This window comes from Macrobrachium nipponense, chromosome 13 (genome assembly GCF_015104395.2).
Source record: "Macrobrachium nipponense isolate FS-2020 chromosome 13, ASM1510439v2, whole genome shotgun sequence".
In the NCBI taxonomy this organism is placed as follows: domain Eukaryota; kingdom Metazoa; phylum Arthropoda; class Malacostraca; order Decapoda; family Palaemonidae; genus Macrobrachium; species Macrobrachium nipponense.
In genome coordinates this window covers 60,645,541-60,659,781 of record NC_087206.1, presented here as the reverse complement: position 1 = coordinate 60,659,781, position 14,241 = coordinate 60,645,541, and the positions used below count along the sequence as shown (strand labels likewise).

At 39.8% G+C, this 14,241-nt stretch overlaps 1 protein-coding gene across 1 annotated transcript in view; it reads left to right on the top strand.

Annotated features, from left to right (window-relative positions):
- LOC135225347 (uncharacterized) overlaps positions 1 to 13,130 on the top strand; it is a 65,580-nt gene extending 52,450 nt beyond the window's left edge. Inside the window, exons 9-10 of the mRNA XM_064264680.1 lie at positions 5,444 to 6,257; positions 11,926 to 13,130. Coding sequence (XP_064120750.1) covers positions 5,444 to 6,257; positions 11,926 to 12,376 — 1,265 coding nt within the window. The 3' untranslated portion in view covers positions 12,377 to 13,130. The remainder of the gene's footprint in view (positions 1 to 5,443; positions 6,258 to 11,925) is intronic.
- Positions 13,131 to 14,241: the final 1,111 nt, after the last annotated feature.

Sequence of the window (14,241 nt, the reverse complement as noted above, 5' to 3'; positions counted from 1 at the left end):
TATGAAAGATTAATGTGACTTTTTTCCCGTGACTTTTCTTTTCTGCTACATTTTTACCTGGATTCGGAATATTACACCAGAAAGCACTTCTAATGTCTATTTTCTTGGTGGCATCTGGATATCTAACCTTTAGCTTGTTTATTAAAATATCGTAAGCAATATTTTCCCAATTTCTGTCTGAATAACATTTGGATTTCATATTCCATTGTCATGTGATTTAAATAAAGCACTCCAGTCAATCCAAAATGACATATAAACCATAATTCTGCCAAAGTTCAAGAATTTCCCGAAGTTACGTGTTGCAGACGACACTGAGTATTATCAAATTGATAAATACAGGTCTGCGTCGAAGTAACCTTCATTCTTTCAAACACGGACATATATTTCCACTATAATACAATTGTCTCACACCGAATGGGCTATTTATACCTCATTTTAAACAAGTCCTTTATCTGTGCAATTGTCTGTACTGACTAAAAACAACCGTATTCACGTACCGACGTCCAACGCTCCGCCCACTTTTTTACAAGTCTTAAGACAGTGTCTGAGAGTGAATGGGGTCCCTTAGAATGACTTCAGCTTCTCATCAGTGTATTACCATACTGTATCCTGATTCGGCTGTTAAAGACTAACTGAACAGGATGCATTTTATAATTAATGAGGTTCGGGTTAATGACCTGAAAACTCAGTAGCACCTAGTTCACTTAATGGTAGCATGATTTATCAGGATTACTTGATTAACTCGGAGGTTACTTGGTTCACTTAAGGGGAACCTGTTAACTTAAATAGAACTTAGCTGTATGGGGAGCCCGCTTTGTCCTGTGTTAGCAAACTTATAGATGAAGTATTTCAAAACAGTAATTATAAACTCTTTCAAGCCTGCAGATATGATCTGGCTTTGTTATGTAGACGACATCTTAACATACTGGAAAAGTGAGTTGGACAATTCTGATGTCTTACTACAAAAATTAAATTCCTTGGTCCAAGGAATTTAATTTTTGTAGAAAGACATCAGAATTGCCCAACTCACTTTTCCAGTATGTTAAGATGCCGTCTACATAACAAAGCCAGATCATATCTGCAGGGTTGAAAGGGTTTATAATTACTGTTTTGAAATACTTCATCTATAAGTTTGCTAACACAGGACAAAGCGGGCTCCCGATACTGCCGCCAAATTTTTTACCGTAAAAGTTATCACCAAAGGAAAAGACATTATTAATGACACAGAGCTCTACAAGTTGCATGATTTTACTCAATTCTATGGGGAAGTGGTCAGCAAATGGCTCAAGTTTATTATTGAGGAACGTTAATAAAATTTAAAGTGGAATGGGAAAACAATAACCAAATCCCCTTTTTAGATGTCTATCATCATAACTAATAACAACTACAAATTCACTATCTTCAGGAAAGCAACATTCTCACTTTCATACATACATTTTTACAGCTATCATGACATTTCAGTTAAACTCGGCATAGCAAGTAACTTATTTCTTAGAGCACTGTGAATTTGCTCGCCAGATTTTCTTAACAAAGAACAGGAAACAATCAGAAATCAACTTATCTTGTTAAAATACCCCAAGCACATAATAGAAAAAGCCATACATAAAGCAAAGAGCATTTTTTACAAACTCGCAGAGAACACAGACAAGGAAAAACACACAAAACAAAATCATAATCTCTCACATGGATAATTTACAAGAGATCACACATATGTAGCCGGGGCTATGTGTGTGGCTACAGCCCTAAGGTAGCGTTCGGCCTGAGTTGGGGGCTGGAATTGGTTTGGTAGTAATTATATAATTAATTGCAACTTGCAGAATGTTATCTAACTGGTTTATCTTAAAATTATATTTTTGGGAAAAATTAAATTGATGTGTTCTTATATGTATTTATTCTTGTACTAAATCTTATAATAATTCCACCTTTCTGTTTCTGGGCGCTTGGACCGAGACAAAATATTTTGAAGGCACTTTGTTTCGTTTGCATGTCTATTAGGCACGAGGGAATTTTACTGAGTACAATTTTGTCTCTTATCACTGTCTATTCACACACCACATTTCTCACTTTTTCCTCACCTCTGGTTCTTTTTCTCTCCTGTTCTCCCTTTTTTTGTCTCTGCTTCCACTCTGCCGCTCTGCTGTTCTCCACTGTGAATAATGTAAGAAGCATTATCACTAAAATTCCCAAGTTTTTTCGTTATTCGTTTAACACCATTTCCACTAGGGATATGGTTATACTTAAGAAATTGAAAATAAATAAAAACATTGTGATATCTAGGCCCGATAAGGGTAACGGCATTGTCATATTAAACAGAGCCGATTATGTTGAAAAGATGGAAACTGTTCTCTCTGACAGTTCAAAATTTATGAAGTGTCCTCAAGAAGATATATATAAAACAAACTTGAATACAGAAGACAAGATCAATTACCAACTAAGAAAGCTCAGAAAGAATGATTCGATCAGTGAAGAAGAATATAACAAGTTGTTTGTAAGTGGGAGTTCACCATCAATATTGTACGGACTACCAAAAGTTCATAAAAGTGGAATACCATTGAGACCCATTCTGTCTGCCTTTAAAGCACCATCCTACAAACTAGCGAAATTTTTAATAAGTTTTCTACAGCCTTTGACAGAAAATCAGTATACTTTAAAAAATACGTATGAGTTCAAGAACATCATCAATTCTTATGAAATAGGTACCCGAAGGTGCGGTGCTAGCAAGCTTTGACATCACCTCCCTTTTCACAAACGTTCCTATCAAGGAAACGATCGATATAGTTTTAAACTCTATTTATAATAAACATTGAACAGGTGAGAAATATTTCAAGAAATGCTTTTAAAACTCTTCTCAACTTATGTATATATATATATATATATATATATATATTATATATATATATATATATATATATCTAACCACCCTTTTATTAAAACTACACAAATTGGAAACACTTACCTGTTGTCAATGGTGCCCTCTGTCTGCAAACATGTCATTAGGCTATTAAGATCACGTAAGTACAAAAATATACTATTTATTACCCAAAGCAAATGAATATAGAATAGAACAAAATGATAAATAAGTCATAGTGATGAAAACTCAAGTCTGCCCACAAAGAAAACTAGTAAGTTATCATTCTACCCTCCAGGCTAAGAAGTCACTCCCAAACCCAGAATGTCAATCTTTTCATTATATTAGTCAGGTTAGAGAATTCCGTCTCTAATACCATGGAATAGAACCCATCTGTAATAAAGATAATATTGGATAAAAGATACACTTCACACATCACTCTTTTCAAAGTAATCTTAAGTAAAAGAATGTATTTCACACTTCTCTCTCCTTTCAAAAGTAATCATAAGTAAAAGAATGTATTTTACACTTCTCTCTCTTTTCAAAGGTAACAGTTTTCTAAGTCCTACAAAATATGTGCCATACCTTTAAGATGGGGTGTTTTCTTCCGACACCTGGTCTGTACCAAACCGACCTCTTTCTTCTCACAAAAGTAATGTGGCTCTCGCAAGTGCCTTGGTCGATTAGACCTGTAACATCCATACAAACGAATGTACATACTTGACACACCCCAAACTGCCTTGACGTCAGGACGAGCAGTCTCCCGATTAAAATGCTTACGTATCAAATTCCTTCATTCAAGAAAGCTACCCCTACAACTTAGTCTGTCTCCAAGCAAGACATGATATGTGATTCACTAACAGTACACACATGTAATATATATACTTAATATATATATCTATATATATATATATTATATATATATATATATATATAATATATATATTTAAATTGTTGACCGATGGTTGATGAGCGGATGTGATGAGCAATGACGTTCTTTAAAATTATAGAGGTCTTAAAAGGGCAGATTCAGTATTAGCTCCGAAAATGTTGACGCAACCTCCTTGGGTGGCACGATGTTGAAGGTCGCCGCCTAAGCAGAACAGACCACGTCCTGTGTCCATGCATGAGCGGAAGTAGATATGCTCTTTGAATCTGGTTTTGAGTAGATTTTATGGGTGTGAATATGATCTGTATATGACGTCACATTCTTCCAGTGAGATGAACTTGTGACGAATCCATGACATCATTTGTTTGGGAGTGTCTTGTGAGTGAATTCGTGCTTGCATACGTACAAGATGTTCCCCTACATAATGGGAGAATAAGATAACTAAGATGGAGAATTATATGATTAGGTAATTATGTGTGTGTGTGTGTGTGTGTGTGTGAGAGAGAGAGAGAGAGAGAGAGAGAGAGAATGCATATACCTATCTCTTAAAATTGTTCTATTTAGGCTATGTGTATATGTAATTACAATTCTACCCTTGGTCTGGATGGAAACTCTTGACTTGCGCAGTTTCTTTAATCCTTACCAGGGTTTACACTAACTCATATTCTCATGTATGATAAAGGCCACTTCTACCTACTATTGTTGGTTCCTTCCTGTAAGTTGTTTCCTTGCTTTCGTCCTTTGTAATACAAAAGTTTATTTAGGTCATCATTCTCGTGCCTCACAGCATACTGTGACTCAAGATTTGCCCTTTTCATAGCGATTTAGTGTAGAATATGCTTATTTTCGTAGCCTGCATATGGTGGTATGATTGCAATTAAATGCGTGTATAACATGGTGAAGCTTACCAAAACAAAGCATATTGCTACCGCACTGCAGCAACAAAGGATCAATAATTATTGGTTCTTTGTTGCTGCAGTATGGTAGCAATACGAAAAGCTGTTAACTGTCATTGCAACATATCAACTAAGACGAATGATGCCCTCTGACACATATGCATCTATTTACCTATGGAAAACCATAGGTATAAGCAACTTCTAGGGATTAATCTCACTTCTGATGAAATGAAAACCAGTTAGTTGCTTTTATTGTATGGTCACTGAGAATATTATCATTCCAGATGGAATTCTGCATTATGAAAGCACTATGGTGTTTTTATGACACTATATCTTCAAATTATTTAGTGACTGTTCCCAGAACATTATTGACAGGACATTATTTCAAAAAATGGATTTCCTGAACAACATTATCTAGGTATTAATGACCTTTAGAGCAATAGTTTCAGTGTACAAACGTAGGTTTTATGTGAGCTACTTAGTTTTTCTTTTGTACGAGCAAGCATATCCTTGACCATATATTTAGATTTATAAGAATGAATTGATTTTGGTATGGAGAGTTTTGGTGGTAAATTGTGAAAATATTTTCCATTCGATGACGTCACCATGATGTAGAAAACCAGCTAGTTTATCGATAAGGAGTTTAAACTTTGCTTTTATAGGAATTTTGTCCTCACAAGATTATTTTCCTTATGTGTTTTCTTAGGTATCGATGGAGCATTTAGAATTCCTAAAAATAGATCATTTATTATGAGGAATTCTGAATTATTCTATAATACTGAAACTAAATGTTTGTTTCTAACCTTCCAGTGGCATCCCCTGAGAAGGAGACGATCACACCTCAAAGCCTGATCACCGAAGAGCATGTTCAGGAGGCCCTTAAATCCGACAAAGGAGGTGACGCTCTTCTGAAATCCTGGGAGGTTGTTGACTTCACTAAGCCAGGAGATAATTATGCTTGCATAGTGACGAGTGTAGAAGTCAAATACCTAAAGAACAACGAAGAATGTGAAGTCAGTTATGTCGTCAAACTCAATAGCCTCAGGAATCTTGAAGGTTTTCCGGAATTAACGACGGTCATGTTTGAGAAAGAAGGAAGGTTTTATCAAGAAATTTTACCAGCGTTAAATGCAGCATTACTTTCTTCAGGGCAAGAACCCCTCCATCTTCCTAAATGTTTCCATGTCTTCCTGGGACCTGATAAAGAGCAAATTTATTTTGAAGATTTAAGAGCGAGAGGTTTCAAAATGTTTGAAAGAAGGAAAGGTATGGATAAAGATCACGTTGTCCTTGTTTTGAAGGAAATTGCTAGACTACATAGTGCCTCATATCTCTTGATGAGAACGTGTAAGGAAGGGGACACTGTCACGGCAAAATATGAATTTCTTTCAAAAGACTGGTTAAACTTTACCCCCAGTGCTAAAGAATTGTTTGTACCGATGTTTCAAAAGGAGGTTGATACTGGGGTAATGATGTTGGAAAAAGTAGGTGGATATGAGACTACCATTGACTGGTTGAAATCATTTAAAAATGAAGTAGAGGATGTTCTTGGTCCTCAAATGCTAAGTGAGATATTCAACACCATATGCCATGGGGACTGCTGGAACAACAACATTCTCTTTAGGTAAGTAAAAATGTGTTGAATCTTAGGAGATATTATCTTCTTTGAGTCTTTACGCATGAATGTTATTTAGGTACTAGAAGCCCAAGGTGACAAAACTCTTTAGTTATTACTAGATTAGCCTGTGGTGACAAAATCTCCCGGTAACAAACCATGCAGATAGAACTGTATTTCTCTTCATACTTTGGCTGTTCCTGACCTTTGTTTATCTAGTGAATGAAAAAAGAACATCAGTAATTCAAAGTCTCTCCCTCTGCTGCTACTCATACCTCTGAAATTAAATTGCTTAATTTTTGTGTTTGTGTGTGGGGGGGGGGGGGGGGGGGGGAGGGGCAGGGTGGGCGGGACCACCTCTTCTATAGAAATTTTTTTATTAATGATGAAATGGATCTTGATCTTTCATCTTATCGAAAATTATGAATAAATGAAGCAAGATTTTTAACTACTTTTGCAACTGCACCTTATTGTTTTCTCCAGGTGGATTTACAGCTTGCTCTTGGAATGTGAAAAAGCAAGTGACTTCAGTGTCCTGAATTGTGCGCTTTTGCCCTCTATCAAATATTTTCTTGTGTTGATGTCATATAAAAAAATAAAAAAAGTGCTTGCTTTTATTGAGGATCTATCATTTGTACATAATACTGTTTTCTTCATAATATTCTTAGGTTTGTAAGAACAACATTTTAACCAAAGTGTCCGTCCTTCTTTTGTATATATCCTTTTATCATATATCAAAATGTAGAGTAATTCACGGCATTTCTGCCGATATATATATATATATATATATATATATATATATATATATATATATATATATATATATATATCACAAAAAAATGTATTCTCCACTCTCAATTATATGTATATTTATAGGTGCGAGAAAGTACAATCTCAGTAGGGGCTCCGCCCTTTTATATATACGTGCGTGATGGACACTACGTCTCCATCCGCACAGCCCCTTATATAAAGCTGTCTCTGTATAATAAAGACAGTAAGAATTTTTCCTTATCTCAGCCCAGTCCTCACAACTGGTGACCTTCCGGATTAGGATGGTAGCAGCTCAGGCCTCCTACCCCAGAAAACTAACAGACTCACTACGGCGCTCAGTCTAGGTTCTCTGGAGCTCCTATCCGCGGTCGAACCAAACACCATTAGTGGACTTAAAACGGCACGTTCCCTACAGGAGTATTTTGGCATTCTTCTTCACGGTTTGGCCCACCATTTACGACATCTGTCGACCGTAAGAGTGGGATGGCAGACTGCGCTGTTGGAGTGTCACTCCGTCAAACTGCTACCCTTCTCCCAACAGAACATCGCAGCCTGGCTCTACCATGCGGAAATCCTGTTACGGCTCCATGGAATCATCATAGAGGAAACCATGTCAGACATGATTGCCACAGCCTTCCTGGAGAACGTCTTCAACTGCCACGCCCCATGGATGGCCAGCCAACCCAGAGCACTGCCGTACGAGGACCTGAAGGCGCAGCTGATCCAGGCCTTCTCCCTCCCGCCCACATCTTCGACCTGGTGGGCAACCCCATGATCATTAAGGACACGAGGGTAGCCTGGTGCAAGCTCCAGGCCCTGGTACTGTTGCTGGAGGTGGACCCTCAAGGCCGCAGGAAGGAGGTAAGCTCCTGAAATAGTTCTTCCTCCTCCAACTCACCCCTCAGGTACGCAGTCAGATCCCTGACGTGGATGACCTAGACATGACGAGTCTGGTGGGGTAGGCTTATAGCCTGTACATCACCACCCGGGACGTGAAACTTGCCTCCCCACCGTCAGCCAACAGCCTGCTGCAGGAAGGGCCCAAGGAGGCCGGGATCAATGCAGCCTTCCAGAGGAGGAGAGCCCTGCAGCCCTGCCAGGACACTGGCTTGTGTTACTTCCAACAGAAGTTTGGGAGTGAGGCAAGGAAGTGCGAGCACCCCTGCTCCTTCCACCAGCTGCTGGTCCATGCCTTCGTCAAGGCTGGAGACGCTTGGTCCGCAAGACAGCAACCACACCTTGCAGCCGTCTCCGAGTTCAGGTACTCCATCGAGTAAGTTCCGGGTGGGAGGAACCCTGTAGCCGACGCCTTCTTGAGGATTGAAATAAACTTCCTGCACCTTGGCGTTGACTATGATGCCCTAGGACGAGAGCAAGCCGCTGACCCCGAAGTACCAGCCTACTGCACCGCCATCACAGCCCTCTGGTGGGAAGACATTCCCTTTGGTCCTTCCAAGACAATGCTACTTTGTGACACCAGCACTGGCCGCCCACGCCCCTTGATCCCAGCCTCCCAGCGAAAGCTGGTATTTGACGTGATACACGGCCTCTTGCACCCGTCACCCTGCACGACATTCAGACTCATGACAGAGAAGTTCGTGTGGCACGGCATCAAGAGGGACTCCGGGGAATGGGCCAGGAACTGCATTGTGTGCCAAAGCATCAAGACAGGAAGGCTCACCGAATTGGGAGTAGGCACCTTTCATCAACCCAGGCGGAGATTTGGGCACATACATGTGGACGTCTTTGGCACCCTTCCCCCCATTTGATGGTGCCAGATACCTCCTGATGGTGATCGACCAGTCCACCAGGTGGCCAGAGGCCTCCCTGATGTCAGGAACCACAGCAGTCGCTTGCACCGGAGCTCTCCTATCCAGTTGGATCAGCTGCTTGGGAGTGCCTGATGACATCACGACCAACCGGGGAACCGCTTTCACCTTGGAACTCTGAACCGCCCTGGCAAGCCTGATGGGGATGAAACACCACACCACCACGGCCTACTACCCTACAGCCAATGGCATGGTGGTGAGAACCCACCGCTCCCTCAAGGCCTCCCTTATGGCACACTACACGGGTCCCGCAGGAAGGCACAATTACCGTGGGACCTTCTCGGCCTCTGCACCACCCCAAGAGCCAACGGCGACCCCTCACCAGTGGAGAAGGTCTACGGGGAGACTTTGACAGAGCCAGAAGTTTTTTTCCTGGCTGACAACAATGACTTCGACGTTCCCCTGTCAAGACTCCGCGCAGCTGCCCAGAAATTCATCTCTTGCTGGGAGACCTTCTCTGAAAGAAGGAAGCAGTTTCAACCGAGAGCTCTGGACTCCTGCAAATACGTCTTCATAAGAAATGATGCCACTTGCCTGCCCCTAATGAGACCCTACCGAGGACAGCATCAAGTCATCCGCTGAGCGGAGAAGGCGTTCCTCTCCTTGATCAACGGCCGCGAGGACTGGGTGTCAATAGACTGGCTGAAGCCTGCTTTCGTTCCTGACGAAGATGTCCCCGCAGAAAGCTCCTGCAGGACCCTGCCTTGGAACAAAACCCCGCTGGTGCCTGTCAGCTCCCCCAGACATCACCGAGGTTGCCCAAGGACAGCAGTTGATCCCCCCAGCTCCATTACCAGAAGCGGAATCCTGCTGTCTGACTCGCCAGAAGGCGAAGAGCCTGAGGACGTCCCCTGACAGATGGCATCACGCACCTGCGGACTCCTCCAGCCTCCAGCAAGATACCGCTGATCATCAGCTAACGATTATTACCTCATCATTGTCTTGTGGGGGGGAGGGGGGAAGGGGAAGTATTTATAAGGACGACATTTTAACCAAAGTCTCCTTCCTTTTTTTGTATATGTCCTTTTTTCATATATCAACATGTAGAGTAATTCATGGCCTAGCCGCTGATATGTATATCACAAAAAATCTATTCTCCACACTCAGTTATATGTATATTTATAGTTGCGAGAAAGCACAATCTCAGTAGGGCCTCCATCCCTTTTGTATGTGTGTGCGTGATGGCACTATGTCTCCATCCGCACAGTCCCTTATATAAAGCTGTCTCAGTACAATAAAGCCAGTAAGAGAGTTTTTCTTGTCTCAGTGCAGTCCACACAGGTTCAACACAATCAACGGAGAAGTAGGCTTTCAAATCTTTCAAAATGTAATAATTTTGACGTAACTTATGCTTCCACTAAAATTTCTGGAAATATATTAATTTCCTAATTCTTAAGAAACCTATAACTAAATCATTTGGATTTCCAATGTGTTATCTAAAAGGCACTATGTCCAAGAGACCTGTGTCCTTGTCCACATTGTCTTTTGCTCTGCTGAACTCTGGGGAATCTTATCCTCTTGCTCCTGATATCTCCAGGCCATGCAAGGAACTGTGTCATTTTGTAACTCCACTTAGAAAACTCATAAGTAGCAGTGTTCTTCACGGTCCTCCTTTCTGACGTTCTTTATATCCTCCTTTGGTGACGCCCATTTTCAGTCTGCTTTTTTATCTATGAGTGCAACTTTGCTGATCATGTTATGTTTTGCATGTTAAGCAATGCTGCCTCCACCAAGTAGGATTTTCTTCCTTCTGCGGTTTCCTTCTAGATTGACTCCGCTTTTGACAGCATAGTTGGATGGAGGCCCCATAACTTTTTCGGTGGTAGATTCTCCCATCTCTTTCATCATTTCCCTGAGACCTAATTCTCCGATTTGATGCTGATGAAGTTCAGCTTTTGAACATTTTACATGTTCCAAATCATGATCTCGGAATGATCATATCGTTTTAATGGTTAAGCTTGCTTCTGTAAAGATGTCTGTTCTGTTTGATATCGAATCCTACACTCTTATTTTTCATTTGTGTGGGAAAACAGGAATTGATCTCACAATAATTGACCGCTGCATGTTTTGATTAATCGAATGAATGGAATTGTTTTTTACTCATAGGAGGCAAGATCTCTCAGCACCAAGGTAGTGCCACTGTTTCTCTGGTGGCTTCAGTCATGCTGCTGGACTGAGGGAAAAGAGGCAGCAGCCAGCTCTAAGATAGCTATATAGCTGTAATAAAAGCAGCAATCCAAGCATTCCTCCACTTCTTTTCCCACACTGCTTGGGATTAAATCATCTTCATACCTCAACGTATTTGTGACTCCAAAACTTATATTCTTTTAAAGGATAGTGTCGTTCATCACTGAGTTCAGACAAAACTAAAATAACTGACTAAATATGAAAAAAAACTTTACAATGAGGGGAGTTAATTTCTCAATGACTTTTGCACATGACAAATCGGCACTGAACCTGGTATGCCTGTAGGAGTTATTGTTGCTTGCTCCGGGAGTAAGCCTACAAACTACTGTGCTGTCGTCGTTGTTGTTCTTGTTGGGGGAGTAGGAAAGGCTTATGGAAGAGCCTAAAAAGGTCTGAAAAAGGTGTTTTGCTTTGAGCTAAAGATACAGGAATTTTAGGAAAGGAAATTTGTGATTTATTTATCAGAATGAAAATGTAAAAAATGAATAATGTGCATGTTGAATAGTGCAGAAAGATTATTTCTAATAGAATATAGCATATTTCTTTTAATTTTCGTTAGAGAAACAAGGCTCTATTTAACCATAGATTTTAGCATGTTTTTAATGTGTTAAAAGCTTGGAATATAATGTTTACAACTTATGCGTGAGGGGAAAATCTTAAATGCGTTCCGAGTAAGCTGTTCCTTGGGAATTATTAATTATTGAAATGAACTGTATGTTTTATTATCAGTTGTGTTTAATATTTTTTTTCTGATAAAGAACATATTGAAATTACGTTATTGTATCTTTTCTGCAGTTCTTACTCTTGTTTAAAAGACACTCACAAACTAGCTAATTTCCAAAAACAAGAAGAAAAAATGGAGCCATTACATTCCTTAATAAATCTTTCAGATACGATGCTGAAGGTCATCCTACAGAAGTCATGTTAGTGGACCTTCAGCTGTGTCGTGAGGCATCCATAGGAACTGACCTGAGTTACTTCCTTTATACCAGCTTGACCGGAGACGTGAGGAAACCTCATTTAGATGACTTCATGTCTGTTTACCATTCCTCCTACAAAGAAGTTCTCGAAGGAGGTCACTTGCAGATGTACTTTACCCAAGAGGATCTCAAGAGAGAATTTCGATGCAAGAATAAATATGGTCTGCTTTTCGTCTTCATGATCTTGCCGGCTTTGCTGATGGAACCGAGCGAGGTTCCTGAATTCACTGACAAAGACATGGAAACTCTTGCGCTAGAATTCAGAGCGATAGCTCTCGATAAACTGAACACGAATCCCTTGTTTAAACATCGTTTTCTGTCAGTTCTTGATGAACTCAAGGAAACGGGACTAATATCCTAAAAACGGGTAAATATGTTAGGGATATTTCTTCATAGATCAGTTTTGATGACATTATTATTATTAATATTCAGAAGATGAAACCTATTCATATGGAACAAGCCCACCGCGGCCACTGACTTAAAATTCAAGCTCGCAAAGAATTTGGTGTTCATTAGAAAATTCCAAAAAGAAATGAATTAACGTTTAGAAAAATGAATGAAAATGCGAGGAGAATAGTACTAGGGTAGTAATGTATTGCATCTTCGCTTGAACTTCTCTTTATGTAAAACCATTTTATTCAGAAACACTTATAATTGCCAGAAATAGTATATTTTTATATTAAGAAATCTTAGCCTAAAGGAAAAATGTAATATTCAATAATATACATACTTTAGCGCACGTGGTAGCACTGTTTAAGCATTTCTTAGTGATGCATGGGGTCTAGTTTATAAGTCTACAAAGTTGATTGTAAATTTGCTTAGAATTGTTTAACTAAAGATATGAAAGATTCTCTTTTATAAAGTGTTAAAATTTTATTTGCAACCATGGTTTAGACTGTGCTATGAATATTCCATGATGTCATAATCTTGGTATATCGTTGCATCGGTGATGAACATATCTTTTTCGGATAAATTTAAGAATGATAAATATGCCTTTGAAATTTGTTTTCCCAAATCTGTAAACAATGGAAAATTTTTTTATACTCTATTAGTAAATATCTGAAGTCTTTGATGTATGTAATCTTAGAACTAAAGTAATTAAATCGTGTTGTTAACAGTGTTATCAGATATTCATAAAATTATTTATCAAAAAAGGAGTCACTGAACATTCACGAGACTTTCATTATCTTTAAATAAGGCTTCAGAAAATGGATTGTACTTTCTGCTAGAATTTGGATCTAATTTTTTCTCAATTTTTGAATAGTCATGATTATGTAGCAATGAAAACTGCATTTATATATGTGTAGTTTTTACCTGCATTTTAGTTTTCTGTAAAAGAAAACTATTGAGATGGCTTTGACTGTTCGTCCACACTTTTTCTGTCCGCCCTTAGATCTGAAAAACTACTGAGGCTAGAGGGCTGCAAATTGGCATGTTGATTATCCACCCTCCACTAATTAAACATACCACATTGCAGCCCTCTAACCTTAGTAGTACTTATTTTTTATTTAAGGTTAACGTTAGCCATAATCGTGCATCTGGCAAGGCAACAATACAGGCCACCTTTGCCAGCTGAAAGAGTCATGGGACGCGGCTCATACTTGGAGGATTATACCGGTGGATTATATCGGTGGTCTTGATTATACGCTGTACAGCCAACTCGATTGCATTTTTCACTTGTTTCTACTGACATCAATCTACCGCAGAGTATGGAATGAGGCAAAGGCGGCATCCATCACCCTGCACCCCGACCCCACAGCCAGTCAGCCACCTCCCTCACTCCCCCAGGGGTCCCCCACTTCCAAGTTTTCCCAGTGCTTCCAAAGGTTCCCCGTATTCGTGACCGTCATTTTGAGGCTGCTATTGATGCGTGGTCGCTCTGCTATTTCCTGTCGAAGCTCACGCTCAATTCCATCTTCAAGGTCTCATTTTCTCTCTCGCTTCCTCTGACCTTCGCTTTATTTCACGCTCGCTTGACCTGCATTTTATAGTTTCTGTATGTTAAGACCGAAAGTGCTTATTTGTTGGCTGAAAGGAGAGAAAAATCTGCTGATCACTCACCATGATCACGTAAGCGTAAACGCCACAACGAATTCTTGACTAGATTCTCACATACCTGTGGATGGGACTGAAGCCATTATATTGTATTACATACACGACCTCATTAAAACCCCGCCCTTTGAGTGTTGCTGTGTTCGTGTTATCTGGTCATGCAGAAATGGATTC